The following is a 17,366-nucleotide window of genomic DNA, read 5'->3' as shown; positions in this document are numbered from 1 at the left end:
AAAGTATAAGCATTGGATAGCTCTTATAATGTGTCTAGCACTGTGCTAAACACTTTGCAAATATTATGTCATTTAATCCTTACAACAACCTCATGAGCTATGTTTTACCATTATCTCCCATTTTATAGTTGAGGGAACTAAGGTAAACAGAAGTTAAGTGACTTACTCAAGGTCACACAGCTAGTAATTGTCCAAAACTGGTTTGAGCTCAGGTCTTCCTGATTCCAGGACCAGGGTTCTATCCACTGCACCAGTCATCTCCCTCTCTTTGTGGCTCCTTGTTCAGTTTTCTTTAGAAAGTAGCATGGCATGTTCCTCAATATCATTCCCTAGGCTATCCTAGCTGCCTTTTACTTTCCCAAATTTGCTTGAAAACCTAAATTTTTATGAATATTAAGAAGGCTGCCTGTAATAGAAGGAACACTGTGGAGCTCAGTCATTCAGGAAACCTAGATTTCAATCCCAGCTCTGTGGCTCCCTGGCTATAGGGTTTTAGCCAAGCCTTTGTGCTTTCTATAAAATGAGGATAATGATATTTGCGTTTCACAGTTTCAGAGTTATTGAAAAAATAATGCTTTCTAAATTGTCCAGGGTCATATACATGTGAGCCATTACCATTAGGATTAAAGTTTCCATCAGGGAACACCAGCATGAACCTCTTCTCCTGTGTTAGTAGCCAAATGCCTATCTTCAGGAGCTCAGCGGGCATTGACCTAAATCATACTTGTCCAGGAGTTTCCTGAGTAGACAGACCCATATCTTGGTCATCATTTAAGTGAGTCTTTTAGCCAGCAATCAGCCTCCACTAACATTATTTTCTCTGAGAAAGTAAGACAAAAGGTAAAACTAAAAAACTTCAGTTTTTCTTTTCTTTCAGCTCTTAATGGGCAATGACTATAGTTGTGTTTCAGAATAAATGGCAACCCAGTGGCCCGGGGAGAAAGAAAGATCCAAGTGCATTTCTCTGTTTCATAACCCAATTGTTTCCCACCAGCTGACTGCCCTTACAGCTGCAACAAACAGGACAGAATGCCAAAGCAATAATCAAGTTTTCAAACTCTTTGCAATGTCCCTGGAAGAGATCATAGAATGGATGGAGGCTAGAAAGGACCTTGGAAGTCTTGGTTCATTTTACACTTGAAGAAACTGAGACACAGAAAGGCTGTGACTTACCCAAAGTTAAATTGTCAGTGATTGGAAAAACTTAGATTTGAATACACATCCTTAGAGTCTAAATCCTGGATCCTTTTCATCATATAATGGTGCAACGAATCTCTTGCCATCCATTTTGCTAGCAAGCAAGAAGTACTGACCTGGCAATGCTTTTTATTTTGTTTTTGTTTATTTTTCCATAGAGCAGGGATCCTTAACCTGGGGCAATCTGATGAAGCTTTTGAACCCTTCTCAGAACAGTACTTGCTGCCTATGCTTATAATTGAAGGAAATGTTAAATTTCAGTTCCAGGCTCATGAAAATAAAGAAGTGCTATGGTTTGTTCTTCTCCATGGTCACATTACTCAATTTAAGAAGCCTGGACAAAAGTCAAGTCCAAGACACTAGAACAAAAGGAAGAATTGCAAGGGCTTTTAGAGGTCACCTAGTCCAATCCCCTCATTTTATACATCAAAAGAAAATGTAGGTGCAGTGTTTTGCAAATCTTAAAGTAATATAGAAATGCTAGCTATTATTAGCTATTATTACAGTACAGATGAAGAAACTGAGTTCTGAAAGATTAACAGACAGGTCCAAGGCTACTCAAGTTAGAGGTAGAGTTGGGATTTGAACCCAGCTCTGAACATAGGAGGTACTACCTGAGCTGGGGAATTGAGTGGACCTTTCCTGCCTGTACAGTGACAATATACTTTTCTAGAGTTTGAGTGTGTTACTGTTTGTTCCAGGCAAATGGCAAAGAATTTCCTTTCTGTAACTCCTTGTTTACCCTTTAGGGCTGAAGAGCAGAAACTGGTAGGAGACTGAATGTGATGGCCTGGTAAACTGTCTGCTTCTAATTTAGAATTTGTTCTAACATGCTAACATTAACTTCCCTTGCAAGTCAGGATGTCCCTGCCTCTGCAGTTTGGCTTGGCGTCTAGGAGGGGCCATATTTTGTGGGTTAAGCTGCTCCCACAATGAAGCCTTTGTGCTACTAGCCTTGTTTGCACCTGTTAATTTTCTGTTCTTCCCTTACAACCAAGTTGGGACATGGGGGTGGTCTTAGGGTAAGTGCTGCAGGTATTTGTTCATCTAATACGAGAAGCTAACTTGGCCAGATGTCAGAAAGATGGCTTAGATTGGAAGACTGAGGCCTACAGGAGAAATCTAAACCTTGTGTTGTTAGCCTCATAGAGAAAACAGAGAAAGGTGAGCTGACTGATAGTGTAGGAGACAGTGGGGTACAGTGAAAGGATAAAGGTTCAGAAATTAGAAGACTCAGGTTCAAATTGTACCCCTGATGCTTGCTTCCTACCTGTGGGGTTGTGGGTAATTCATTTCATCTCTCTGGGCCTCAGTTTCCCTGTCAGCAAAATCAGGGGGTTGGACTAAATGACCTATAAGGTCTCTTCCAGGTCTGGTCTTATGATTCCTATCTGCTTGAGTGTCAATTCATGGATATTACTTAATTAAAATTTAATGAAATTTAATTATTTTTATAAGATATAATTATTATAAGGATTTAAGAAAATTAAAATTAACTAATTAAAATTAATAATTAACTAGGAGGTCTCTGTTTATATGTCCAGGGTATCTGTCTTCATTCATAATAAAATTAGCTAGAGTTTAGATCACACTCTAAGAGCTGCAAAGTACTTTTGCACAATGAGCCAGTGAAGAAGGTGCTATCACTATCATCCTCATTTTACAGACAAGGAAACTGAGGCAGGGAGAGTCTAAGTGACTAGCCCAGGTCCCACACCTCATTAATATCTCAGGAAAGATTCCACCTCTGATCGTCCTGACTCCAGGTCCCAGATTTGCCCATTGTGCTACCTACCTGATGAGCAAGTAGAGGATCAGAAAAGGCTTCTTGTGGTCAACTTAATGTTTCCAAGAGAAGGAAGTAAGTAGGAATAATTTCCCTTCCTGGCACATTGCTGGCATGGCCTGTAAGAAGTCAGGATCCTATCTATTCCCTTATGGGATATTTTTAAATCAAGAAATATAATTTAATTGATATAGGGAGTTCCCAATAAGGAAAATCACTCAACTAATACAAATCAGCAACTGTCCTGCAATTCAGTGTTGGAGAATTACCTGAGCAACCGAAAGGCTAAGTGACCTGCCCAGGGTCACACAGCCAGAATATATCAAAGGCAGAATTTGAATTCAGGTTTGCCTTTATCCATCATGTTGCAATATACTCCCTAATGGAGATCACTGTCCTCAAATATTTAGATATTTAAAGAGCTATCATGTGTGTGCCTGGCACATAATAACTATTGATTGATTGATTCTAATTGGCTGCAGAAGATAAAACAAAGGAAAATGAGTCAAAGACACAGGGAAGAAAATTTTGACTGAATAGGAGGAACTTTGCAACAATTAACACTGTCAGAAAATAAATGGAGCCTTTTAACACTGGAGACATTTACACACTTGATAGGTGAGGGATCATTTGTCAAGAGATGCTGTCGTCAAGTTCCGTGTATTTAGAAGGTGGTTGGGACAGATGAGTTCTTGCTCCGTAAAAGCTACAACCAGGTTTTATCTAAAATTCGTGTCTGTCCCCACCCTTTATACCATGTTAGGTGTATAGTAGATGAATAACAAATGTATGTGGAACTGAATTAAAGTCCCCTCCAATTCTTGCATTCAATGATTATGTTTTTCTAGGTCACTTCTGGGTCTTCTCCCTCCACTTTTGGTCCTAGATTACCTGAGACAAATGGAAGTTCAACACACTTTTTAAAGGGCTAGTCCCCCATTATAACATCCTCATTATAATGAACTACTGTCAGGTAGCTCATCCTGAGATCCCATCTGGATCCATCATGGCGCTTTGTCATTAGCCTACTTTAATACAATTCTTCTGGATAGGATGGAGGCTCCTTGAGGATATCCTTTTTTTCACCTTTGTATTACCAATGTTTATCAATTAATGAGTATTTATTAGGCATCTTCTGTGTGCCAAATATTATGCTAAGGACATAAATACAAAATGAAATAGCACCTGCCCTCAAGGTGCTTACATTCTATAGGGCAACCAAGAAGTACACATAGAAAATTGTACAAAACAAAGGTATATGTAATGTTGTTTAGTTGTTCCTGACCCTTTTTTGGGGTCTTCTTGGCAGAGATACTGGAGTGGTGTGCCACTTCCCTCTCCAGTTCATTTTACAGATGAGGAAACTGAGGCAAATAGAGGTTAAGTGACTTGCCCAGGATCACATAACTAGCAAGTATCTGAGGTTGGATTTGAAGTCAGGTCTATCCGGACTCCTGGTCTGGCTCTCTATCAACTGAGCCATCTAGCAACCCTTATTACATTCATAATAAAATCAAGTTAATTTGTTGGGGGAAGATATCACAACTGGGGAGTTGGGGCAGGGAGGGCAGTTAAGGAGAGGCCTTATCTCATGTCAAAGGTAACTTCTGAGCAGAACTCTGAAGGAAGTTAGGGATTCTTAGAAGTGAAAGTGAGGTGAGATTGCGTTCCAGGTATAGAAGACAGACAGTGTTCTGCAGAGGAGAGATGAGACAGCAGAAGGAATGTGATTTGTGCCTACTATGGTGTCTGGTATATACTAAGTGCCTAATAAGTGTTTACTGACTTGAACTGAATTCCAAGACCAGAGGACAAATGTAAACCATCACTGCTCTGTGCTCTGCTACAAGAAGAAGAAGGAAGGAGAAGGAGAAGGAGAAGGAGAAGGAGGGGAAGGGGAAGGGAAGGAGGAGGAAGAAGAGGAGGGGAAGGAGAAGGAAAAGAAGAAGATTCCTATATTGTAAGGCCAATTAGAAAAAAGAAATAATTATTCCTAAAAGACTTTCCCACGGACCCCTTCATCTGAGTGCAATTCCTGCTGTGGGGACTTCTTTTGTTTGGACACTAAGAATAAGACCAAATGCTCCCTTACTGAGCTGTCTTTTTTTCCTGAACCAATCCCAGTGAAAGCCCACATTCCAGCCAACTTCCCTGGTCTGGCTGCAGATTATCCTACCTCTATATCTTCTGATGTCCAAGTGACTAGTCTGTATCATAAGACAGCCAAAAACTGGCTAGGCAATATGTGCCTACTTAAAAACTGAACTGAATTCCTTCATTTACTCATTCATTCATTCATTCAAGAAACATTACTGAGCACAAGCCAGGCACTGGGCTAAGTATCAGGGATATAGAGACAGAAAATAAGACATTTCCTGCCTTCAAGGACTTTCTTGGGAAAACAATGTAAAATGAGGGCATTGCTTTAGATGACCTCTGAGGTGCTTTTTTCCAGCTCTATGATACTGTGGCCCTATAAATAAATCCCCCAAAATAATTTAACATAATTAATCTATATATTGTAATTTCAGAGGGACCTAGTAGTGAGGGGGAATCAGGAAAGGCCTCATGTATAAAGTAGTACTTGATCTGAGTACAAAAGAAGCCAGAGATTCTAAGAGGTGGGTGGAGATGAGGAAAGAGCATAGGAGTCAGGAGATGGGATGTCAAATATAGAGAAGGACCAGCAGGTCAATTTGAATAAAACATAGATCCAAGTGAAGGAGAGAAATGTATGATCAACCTGGAAAGGTAAACTTGATTCAGAGTATGAAGAAACTTAAATACTAAACAGAGAAGTTTGCATCTTAATTCCAGAGGAAATAGGGAAGCCTTTCAGTTTTTTAGTAGGGGAGAGACATGATTGCACTTTCCTGTGGCTGTTTTGAGTAAACCCATGAAAAACAACCCTTGTTTCTTGTTATCACATTAAAAAGGAGACAGAAACCAACAGCCCGTGAAAAATGAATATTATATGAAGGCAATATTATTTTTTAAAAGTTAACAATTTAACTATCATTATTCATTAAGTATTAATTGAATTGTCATTATTTTCACATTAAATTAACTGCTTATTGTCATTAATTGCCCATTTATATCAGTTAAACCAACTTTACAATTTTAAAAATTGGCCCACACCTCTTACCTTCAAGTTTTTCCACTAGTTTAGGTGGAAGATGTTTTGGTGAATTCTTAGCAGATCCTAATAGAAGGAGATATCAGAATTGTCTACCAGAATCCAAGGGCTTTAGGAGAAGCAATGCTAACTAACTTTGAGAATTTCTACTTCTGCTTTTGAAAGTTTAAGATGAGGAGTTAATCTTTAAATATCTGTCCAGCCTCCCTATCTCACCCCAATATACCTCCATAGGTCATCGGTCCCTAATTAGTTGACCTTAAAGAGTCTTGTATCTAGTAGGCAGTCAGTTTAAAATAAATTTGCCTCAATCTGGCCAATATCCCTTGTTTATCAAGACCTTAACCTACAGGGAAGCAGTTTAGAGGTGTCCCCAGGCTTAGGGAGCTGGGCTAAATTGATGAGTGTCCACATCTATGCCAAACTGTTTCATTCAGTTTATATGACTGTTTGAGTGTCTTTGCAGAAATCAGAATTCCATGTTTCCAGAGCTGATTCCTTTGGCTCAAGTATTTTTTTGCCTCTTCCAAAAAGTACTTCAGTATAATGAAAGGATTACTAGATTTTCAGTTGGAGAAACAGGATTCAGATTTCACCACTTTCCCTAATTACTTTTGTGACCCTAACTAAGTCACTTAGCTTTATTTGTAAAATGAAAGTTATTGTCTCAAAGGTCCTTTCTGGCTCTTAACCTCTGCTCCTACTCCATAATCCCAACTATAAAGCCACTGACGCTCATAAATACATTTTTAACTCAATCTTCGTTATTGGATATAGATTTTTATTGTTCCAGAATCCCTTTAGTAAAGGCAAACTATTACATTATAACCATGAAATGGAGGGCCTGAGTGGGGGTAGGGAGAAGGAAAAGGCAAATTGGAACATTCCTCCCATTTGTAAAGTTCCATTCATGCGGTCTGGAATGCTGCAGTAGGGACAGAGAATGCACAGAATCCAATGTCCCAGAATCTCAGCAGATGGACATTCAGGGTCCATATAAGGCTGGGAGGGTCCTGAAATACAGCCTTGTACCAATCCTAGCTGCCAAATGTCTGGGATGCAGACGGAAACTCGAGGCAACTTGAGATTTTAGTTGAAGTTTGTATAGGCTGCTGCTAGGGTACATTCTTGTGGGCAAATGAATCTTCCAGGACGTTATCCAAGCAAATGTTTGGTTTGTGGGCTAGTCAACTTTTTTCTTTCCTGTTGAATCTTCTCTGGAAATTTGAAAACACAGCCTTCCTCAATCATCAGAAGAATAAAGTAGTATTAGATGTAGATCTGGAAATGACCATAGATATCATCTATTCTACTCCAACCCCATTGAACAGGGAAACTGAGGCCCAGAGAGGTTAAGTGAGTGGTAGAGCTGGGGTCTGGATTTGTTTTCAAAAGCCATTATATCCTCATGCAATATTTAGTCTATAAGATGAAAGGAGGAAAAATTAACAAGAAGAAAGGGCAAAGGTGGAAAAGGGCAAAGGTCTTATTTACCCCTCACTCTACCAGAATAGCTTTAGAGTAGTTCTAAATAGTTATCCATTTTCTGGATTCCCTAAACCCTGTCCTTTTTTTCAGCCTAACCAGTACTGTTTTTGGCAGTTACCAGGGTTCTACCACATCCATAGAAGCACAGCCTCATAGATTTAGAGCTGGAAAATACAATCTGGTCCAATTGTCTTTTTTTTGTGGGAGAAGAAATTCTTAAGGTCTCACACTAAGGGAGGTTTGAACTCAGGACCTCTGGATACAAATCCAGTGTTATTTCCATTGTACTATGTTGCTTCTCCTTCATATGTGGAAACAGTCAGTCCAAAGGAACTATTGCACCCTATAATTTACCAGGTCCAAGGGTACCTCATCACAGATTCAACAGCTATACTGAACATGAAGTCTATTCCTCTCCACCTAACAACAGATATGATAAAGAGACTTGAGAAATTTCAAGTTAGAAATTGTTGATATTTTTACCCCTGACAGTAGAGAACATCATGTTTGATAACAAGTCCATTTCTCCTTCCCAAAGAAGTGGAGATGGGAGATAAAGCGAGTATAGATATTATAGACACATACCCTTAAATACTGTTAGCATGAAGAAACAGACATATAACCTTGAAACATCAGAAACAATACATGGGAGAAAGCCCTTCCCTGCTGATCTATTTGGTTGCTAAGTGAAGATAGTGAATAATCACCATAAGAGGAAATAGGGAGATTGTGTTTATAAATAAATTGTGAGTATTTGCATTGGAAAGAAACCAGAGGTTAGATTTAAGGCTCTTGTGTTAATATTTACTATGTTGTAATAGTGAAATTTTAACAATCCTCTCTGGATTAGTCTGGGTCAGCATTTGGTTAAGGAGTCTCCAAAAAGAAACAGTGTGTGATAAGGATATGACACTTGGCCGTTCAAAGTCATGGGATTATAGTGTTAAACCACCAGAGTCTAGAGGGATTTTCTCATCCAGTACTTTAAGATAGTGAAGTTAGCATGTATAACTAACTATTGACCATATTAGTCTGCTAACTAGTTTGCCTGAAACAAAACATAAATTGGTCACTCCTACTGGGAGAAGCCGAGGAAATCTATCAAGAGTAGAAGGGGTTTCTATCATTATGAGAAAATTCTTGATTCTCTCCAGTTAGGGATTTGATCATATCTAATCTCTTGCCTCATCTTCCTAGTGGACAGTAAGCACCTTGGGGGCTGCAACTGTTTTGGTATGTTTTCCCAGGACTTAGCTGTTGCTTTGAACAGAGTTGTTCATTTATTAAATGTTTATTAAGTCGAATTGTTGGAGGAAGATATAGAAGTCATCATTTTGTTGTCCATGCACTTACTAGGAAGATTGAAGATTCTGAACAGATATTTTCCACAAAAAAAGTAATTTCTCATATAGACAATTTTATAAGAAAAAAGCAACTAGGTCATGCAGTGGATAGAGTACTGGGTCTGGAATCAGGAAAACTAAATCCAGCATCACACACTTGGTAGCTGTGTGACCCTGGGCATGTCACTTATCTTCTGTGTGCCTCGGTTTTTTCAGATGTAAAATGGAAATAATAATAGCACCCACCGCCCACTGTTGTGAGGATCAAATGAAATTATATTTTTTTCCCACTTAATGCTATTTTATTTTTTCTAATTCCATGTAAAGATTCACTTTTATAAGATTTTTGAGTTCCAAATGAAATTATATTTATAAAGTGCTTAACATAATATCTGACACATAGTTGGTACTTAATAAATGTTTATTCTCTTTCCCTTTCCCCAATCTGGACAAAATTAGAAGATAAATACTTAAACTCTGTAAGTAACCAGGTCTTTGGAAACAAGTGGTATGCTCATTATAAATCATTCTTATCTATCCATAAAAAAGGACCCAGAGGATCTCTGCTAGGGAACATTGTCTCATTCTCAAAGTACATTTGAGAAGCATAATTTTTTTTCTTAAGAAGTTTATGTTTCAAACATCTTTACCAAATCACTTTGACCTTTGCTACAATTTGGAATTTTTTGCTGTACTTTCCTATAAGAACATTATAGATAATATTTCCCTTTCTTTACAACAAAGGAAACACTATTCTTCCCTCGAATCAAGCCTTCTCATTGACCTAGGTTCTCCAAGTTTAAAGGGAAAATATAACCCAATTTGCTAGGTCCACTATTGTGACACTCAACACTTCCATAAGATATTAGCTTCAATTCTATATGCTATACTCATTGTACTAAGAAAATATATGTTCTTAATAGCATATCCATTATTAGACATACAACAGGTCAACCAAAATACAGTGGGTGGGTATCAAATGGTGTTCAAGTCAATCAATAATCAGTCAACAAGTATTGTTCTCCCTTATTCTCCAGTAATAATGTGACTTTACTCTCCATCTGAATTTAACACTGTTTATGAAATATCAACTTGATTAAGTATCCCTAATCTTAGACTCTGGCACCCCTACTCATTCCCATCTTCCAATAACAATAAAGCCCTTCAAGATTTCAGATGATGGAAAAAGAATCTTGGATTGGAGTCCAGAGACCTGAGTTCAAATTCTTACTTTTCTACTTTTTAGTTTTGTGACTTTGAACAAGTCATGTACCTCTCTGGGTTTCAGTTTAATTGTTTTTAAGATGAAAAGATTGGATATCATTACCTCAGATGGCTCTTCAAAATCATAGATTTATATGATTCCATGTGATAAATGAGGGACAAAATTATCAAAGAAGGCTTTATGGAAGAGGCAAAATAAACTTGAGAAATGGTTTAAACATTAAGATAGGATTTGAATAAGGAACATGTAGGGAGTGGAAGAGGAACAAGGAACCCAAAGGAAAAAAAAATGAACCTTAGTCATACATTTAGATCTGGAAAAAAATCTTAAAAGTCATTGAATTCAACTCTCTCATTTTACAAGTGAGAAAATTGAGACTGAAAAAGGTGAAATGACTTACCACAGGTCCTACATCTAGTAAGCATCTGAGGCAAGATTTGAATTCCAGCATGCTTGCCTTCAAGCCTCACTATCCACGGCCATCTGAAAGCTTCATGCATAAGACAGGAACAATTAGATTTGACTACAACACATGATGTCTCTTGGGAAGTTTATAGCAGTTTAAGAGAGTGGCTGAATTGCCTCATGTCCTGATGGATAGAAACTGAATTGAGTGGAAAATATCAAAGGGAAAAATAATCTTCTAGCTGACTCATGATTAAGGGATGAGGCCAGAGGAAAAAAACCTTGTTTTAGGGTCTTAAACTCTCCCCTTCCCCATTTTATCAGTTCATAACACCTCCATGACTGAGACCAAGAATTGGGGTACAGGAATTCTTCTAGGTCACCGAAGTTATTACTCTCTGAAATCTCTTAAGATTTCACAAGAAAGAAACATGGAAAACAGCTCTTTGGCAAGAAAAGGAAATTAATTCCTGACATGTGCCAACAGACTTTATTATTTGGGACATCTTGTTTTCATAAAATGGTAATTAGGTTGTTTATTTTAAAGGCTACTGGAAGAAATAAAGTCTGTAGTTGAGATATTATGAGGCAGTAGAGATACTCATATTCCCAAAAGTACTCTTGGATGACTGAGAAAGTTGAAACCAGGAGCACAAAGAGCATCCATGAGAATTAATGTAAAGTCAAGTTTATATGATAAGGGAGCAGAGAATCTCCTCCAGGAAAGAGACAATATTCCTAGTTGTAGTGGATCTCCACAGCACCTGGACAGCTCTGTTATCTTAACATTGATGAAAAAGTATTGGATTCAAATATAAAATTCAAATATAAAAGCTGGGTTCAAATCCCAGTTCTTCTGTTTCTTGTCTGAGGTTATGTGAGTTGTGTGAGGTTGTGTGAGGTTGGACAATTCTTAACGGGTCTTGATTTCTTCATTTTAAAAATTGTGTTGGGGAAGGGATTGGATCCCATGGCCATTTATTTCCTTCAGCTGTAAATCCTCAAGCCCTTTGTTATGAGATTGACCTACTTTAGACCAAGTGCAAAGGTTCACCACTTTTACAGATTGCCAATTACAAATACCAGACCATTTGTTATGGTACATGTTGCTTCCAGGAGAGAATGTAAGTCTCTTGAGGTCAAAGATTATTTTTTTCTTGTCTTTGAATCTCCAGAGTTTAGCACAGTGCCTAGAACATACCTGTAGCATCTGGGTGACATGAAGCACCTACCCTTCTAGGCAAGGCTAGGGAGTGATCTGGAGAGCTTTACCCAATGACCTGGCATGCTGGGAATTCATCCTGCCTCCTATTTGGGGCTAGCTACAGACACCCTTCCAGTAGTCCCAGACTGAGAAACAGTTTGGGGTTCGATAGAGAACTTGCCTCGACCTAGCTCTTCTGAATAATCTACCTCTTTTCCATTGCTCAGGTGTGCCTTCCCTTCTTTAAACAGTAATGCTGTTATATGATAAACCTGGCTCTTCTGGACCACAGCACTTTTGACATTTTCAGAGCGAAATTCTGCATCAGAAGACTTGCTCTAAGATATGATCCATTTCACAGTCTAGCCATTGAAAGGGCCCTTCAAAGGTCAGCACATCCAAACTCCCACCCAGTGGAGAAATCCCTGGTCTGCAAAGGACCAAGCAGGCCTGATTATTTAAAAGCACTTCCTCCAGGCCTTCAAGGCCTCCAGACAATAGAAGGAAATTCAGAACCCTGAGCTATCTATCTTTCAGAAGACACTGTCCTTTGAATATATACACCAGGGGGAAAAAATAAGCTAATTCCTTTCCTGTGGGAGTCATGGTTTTGGCAATTGTAAAACTTTCAACATTTTCAGCCAGTCAGGTAGAAAATGTATTTTCCATCCAAACAGCACTCACAACTTACCTTTCCCAGTTATTTTTAGGTTATCATGAAACTAATCAATTAATTTAATTATTAGAGTTTGCCTAAGGACCTGTGCTTAGCTCCAGGCCATCTAAAGAAGTTTACATACACAGTCACATTAGGAAGTCACATTACATATGCATCCCATTAGGGAGAAACATCTTTCTCTTGACCTTAAGGAAAAACAAAGGAAACCTCTGGATTGGAATTTTGCAAGGGATGATTTTAAGGAAGTGAGAAGGAAGGGAATAAACATTTTTATGGACATCTTTATGTGCCAGCCACTGTGTTGAGCACTATACATATACATACACACATACGTAAATATTTTATATAATTTATGTATAATATATATGTATTTTATATAAAATATGTATGTATTTCATATAATATATATAAATGTGTATATGTGTGCATGTTTGTATACATATATGTGTGCGTGTATATGTGAGAGAGAGAGAGCGCCACATTATAAAGGAACTGAAATGACAAAGGATCTTCTATATGATTCTGGATTAGGGAGCCACAGCAGTTTATTGAGTAAGGAGAGGTGGGTGTAAAATAGTTCTGTGCTTTAGCAAAGTCACTTTGGCAGATGAGTGAAGGGTGAATCAGAGTATGGAGACAGACTTGATGCCAGCAGACAAAGTAGAAGATTATTGCAGTAGTTTGGGGACAGAAGTTGAGGGTGTACGCAAGGGTGGTGGTTGTATAAGCTGAGAGAAGGGGACTTATATGAGAGATAATGGAAAGGTATAATAAGCCAAGATCTGCCAAATGGATTCAGTATGTGTGGGGAAAGGGAATTAAGGATGACTATAAGATTGTGAGCCAGCCTGTTAACAATGAAGCCTTATGTGTAGACAGTGGTCAGTGAGTATAGAATGAATGGAATCGTTTCCCTCCAATCTACATCTCGATCCCACTTCAGGTTACAAATCAAGACCTGCTTCTTCTGGGAAGCCTTCCCTGATTACTCCAGTCCATACTGCCCTTTCCTTTATTCCAGCATAGTATAGCAATAGAATCTCACAGCTGAGAAGGATCTTAGGAGAAGAGCTGGTCTACAGAGTTCAGGATCAACAGTCCCCTTTACATAATTAGTGTGCCTGATCAACCATTCCCTTTACATTCCCAACAAATGACCAGGCAGACTTGACCAGGAAATCTGAACAAGAGATATCAAATGCAGCTGTCAAAACTCCCCAGAGTGGCAGAACCAGGTTAAAATGTAATTGGGAAATGTTTCACAAAAATAAATGAAAATATAATATGATATAGATAATGTTCATTTGTAGTTTTCTAAGAAAATATGTGTCCCACAGGAATCCCTTTGTATTTGAAACTGACATCACTGATCAGAACCATGCTATTTAGCACTTAAATGTATGTTATCTCCTAGTGCTCATTGTTTCATGCTTCTAAGTCTCATTTCACCTATTCACTGAATGTTCATTACCTCACTCTAAGTGAGTACCCGAATAGGTCTTAGCCTAAAGAGGCCATGGTCTCCCATTGCATCCTTAGCCATCTCTAGTCATCCTGTTGAATATCTGGTCACTGGATCCAGATGGCTCAGGAGGAAAAAGTGAGGTTGGTGACCTGCACAGCCCTCCCTCACTCAAAACAAAGTTAACTGCAAGTCATGTCATCATTTCTCTGATGTCATGGTCTTCTTTGAAAACGAAGGACAAACACAACAACAGCAACCCTAACAATACCATTTATTCATAATTCATCGAGGGAAGCAAACCTGTCTTTTTTGAGTGTTTTTTGACAATAGTTTCATCATCACAGGGAAATGCAGGTGAGAAAATTCCCTCTCTCCATGAAGCTAATCAGCTGCAGTAGCATGGTAGTGCAGGGTTGCTTGAAACACCAGGAGACGAAGTTAACCCACTCAGGGTCATAGAGACAATATGTGTCAGTGGTGTGATGTGAACTCAAGTTTCCTTGACTGACACTCACTCTTCTCTATCCTATTGCCTCTGGCATGTTTTTAATCCTTCCCTTCTATCCCCCACAATGCCCAGCAAAATCCCATGATAAATGGTTGCTGGTTTGCTTTTCATCATGGCAAATGAATTGATGCATGCATTCACTACATCCTTTGTTGTGTCTGGCTTTCAGATCTGTGAGCACTGTAAGCAGGCTGCCCCCTCAGACTGCCCTGTGGTGTATGCAGACAGAGCTGGTTATGATAGGCAGTGGCATCCTGCCTGCTTTGTGTGTGCCAAATGCTCTGAACCTCTGGTTGACCTGATCTACTTCTGGAAAAACGGTGCTCCTCTGTGTGGGCGCCATTACTGCGAGAGTGTACGGCCCCGTTGCAAGGGCTGTGATGAGGTAAGGATGTTATTTTTGGCAAAGATAGTGCTTTCCTGTGGAGTCCTCTCCACAATGCAGTAATTATTCTGGGACCATCTGATCAAAAGGCCCTGATTCTACCTCTCAGAGCCACCTCTTAATTCAATCTAGTTCAATTCAACAAGTATTTATTGGGCGTCTAATGTATTCCAGGCACTGTACTGGGAATACAGAGATAAAAGCTGAATAGACCCTGCCCCCAAGAAGCTTACATTCTCCTAGGACCATGTGAGTAAGAGTCCATGCCATAGCATTATACCTTTGCCCCAAAGCCACATTAGTAGTTGGTAGGGAAAGGATACAAAGCCATTCCAGCAAATATCGCAATTATACCAATTCCATGGCCGCAAGTTCTTGGCTTTCACCATAGAGAATCAACAGTGTCTCTCAGTCCAAGAGATGGTAGCTAAGGGGAGGTGAACCATATGGCAAAGTAGTGGGAGTTTTTATACCCTAACTTTCCACGAGAAATACGTCATTACCAGAAGCAAGTAAGTCTCTAGTCACATGGAGGGGTTGCTAAAGTAGGAAATAACAACACAAGCTAGCAATTACAACAATAAAGAACTTTATACCCATCCAAGTGTGGTCACATCAGTACTCACAACAAATCTATAATTTAGAATGGGCAGCATCATTAACCCCATTTGACAGACTAGCAAACAGAGGCTCAGAGAGTTTTAAAGATTTAGCCAAGTTAAACATCAGTGCCAAGTCTTAATGCTAAGTATTTTGATTCCTAGTCAAGTATCCTTTCCTCTATTTCATGAGATCTCAATAAAACATGACCCTTTGGCCTGACCGTTTTTTTTCCTATTCCCTGTGGTTATATTGTCCATACCAAACTGAGACATCCAAGATTTCTAGTGCTGAGGTCATTTCCAAGACCATGTAAGTATTCAGGAACATAATGAGGGGAATTGAAATGGTCTACCCATATGATTCTGACCTACATGAGCATCAGATTTATTCCCTTGCCTTCGCCGACCTCAAAACAGAGGTTAAGATGATCACTGCCTTAGGGGGCCCAAATATGTTCTTAATCAGTGACCAAACCCTAGAAGGTCACTCGTACCACAAACTCACTGCTGTTGAGTTTACTTCACCCAGGGAAAATGTCTTGGAATAAGAGGAGGGGTTAATCCATCAGACCCAGGGGAACATGAAGACTGAAAGTTGGACTTTGGATTCAATCCAAAGACTATCACAGGATATCATGAAGCAATAAGTTGACTGCAAGTAACCTCAGTTCTCAACTGAAGAATCTTGCACATCTGGGGCTAGGAATTCTGCATTCCACATACACCAAATACCATGCTCATACATAGAAAATGGATGCAGAATCTCTCTCCCGAGTCTTTTCTGTATCAGTGTAAAGATTGTCTTTTTGTTTGTTAGGTTTCTTTTTTTTTTAATGTTCTGAGATTCTAGGCTCTTGGGTCTATAGTATTGCCAGGTTACTGCCGTTTGTAAGTCAGGGTGAGCCCTTTTTTCCCTGCCAACGAGTTGAAATGAGTCTTGTGGTTTATTTTTTCTGTTCTACCAGATTATATTCTGCGAGGACTACCAGCGAGTGGAAGATCTGGCCTGGCATCGAAAACACTTTGTCTGCGAGGGCTGTGAGCAACCATTGACTGGCCGAGCTTACATCGTGACTAAGGGCCAGCTCTTGTGCCACACCTGTAGCAAAACACAGCGTTCTTAAGGGTTACCCCGTGGAGCCTGAGTGGAGGGAGATAGCCAGAATCCCTGCCATCTCACCCTGAGGCAGAAGAAGAGAACGGCTATATTCAAGCAAACAACTTTAAGGCATATTTCTCAGTGGGATATTTTTTTTTAAAGGAAAGATGCTTGTGGGTAGATAGATTCAAAACCAAAAATGTTCTGTATAAACATGAGGAGGAAGGCTGTTTTCAGATGAAAGGAGTGTTACATGGCACCACTGGTATTTTATAGAAGGAGTTTCCCAGAATGCGAGATCATATAGAAATAGAACAGGAGTGCTTTTTCATGAACACAGAAGCTCCTGAAACATCGAGGTGCTAGAGAGGGGTGGGGGGATGTTGGATTCCAATGATTTTTTCAGCCTCCTTTTCAAATAAAATTCAAATTTTAAAGTGCATTTTTTTTGCATGATAAGCTCATTCTCAATAAAAGTTCTATTAAGTAAAAAATCTTTCTCCTTATTTGGTTATTCAGACTGCCCATTGCTTGATAGATCTGGATTAATGATTGTTTTATACAGTAACAACAATATTGTTTTAAGAACAACTTTGAGTAACTAAGTAATTTTGACCATTATAAATACCCAAATTATCTATAAAGGACCTATGAAGGAAGATGCTATCTGCATCCAGAGAAAGGACTGATGAAGAGAAGTATATATAGAATGATTTTACATATATGTATGTATGTATATACATATATAATATACATAAACATATATACATATATATGTACACATATACATGTGCATATATGTATTGTGTCTAATAGTAACCATCTAGGAGGGAGAGAAAAGGAA

At 39.0% G+C, this 17,366-nt stretch overlaps 1 protein-coding gene across 2 annotated transcripts in view; it reads left to right on the top strand.

Annotated features, from left to right (window-relative positions):
* LMCD1 (LIM and cysteine rich domains 1) overlaps positions 1-17,016 on the top strand; it is an 81,253-nt gene extending 64,237 nt beyond the window's left edge. For both annotated transcript variants that reach the window (XM_072598604.1, XM_072598606.1), the window contains 2 exons: positions 14,606-14,821; positions 16,389-17,016. In XM_072598604.1, the coding sequence (XP_072454705.1) occupies positions 14,606-14,821; positions 16,389-16,547 (375 nt within the window). In that variant the 3' untranslated portion in view covers positions 16,548-17,016. The remainder of the gene's footprint in view (positions 1-14,605; positions 14,822-16,388) is intronic.
* Positions 17,017-17,366: the final 350 nt, after the last annotated feature.

Source organism: Notamacropus eugenii, chromosome 3 (assembly GCF_028372415.1).
Source record: "Notamacropus eugenii isolate mMacEug1 chromosome 3, mMacEug1.pri_v2, whole genome shotgun sequence".
Taxonomy (NCBI): Eukaryota; Metazoa; Chordata; class Mammalia; order Diprotodontia; family Macropodidae; genus Notamacropus; species Notamacropus eugenii.
The sequence above is the reverse complement of the archived record's forward strand: the minus strand, read 5'-3'. Positions and strand labels throughout refer to the sequence as shown.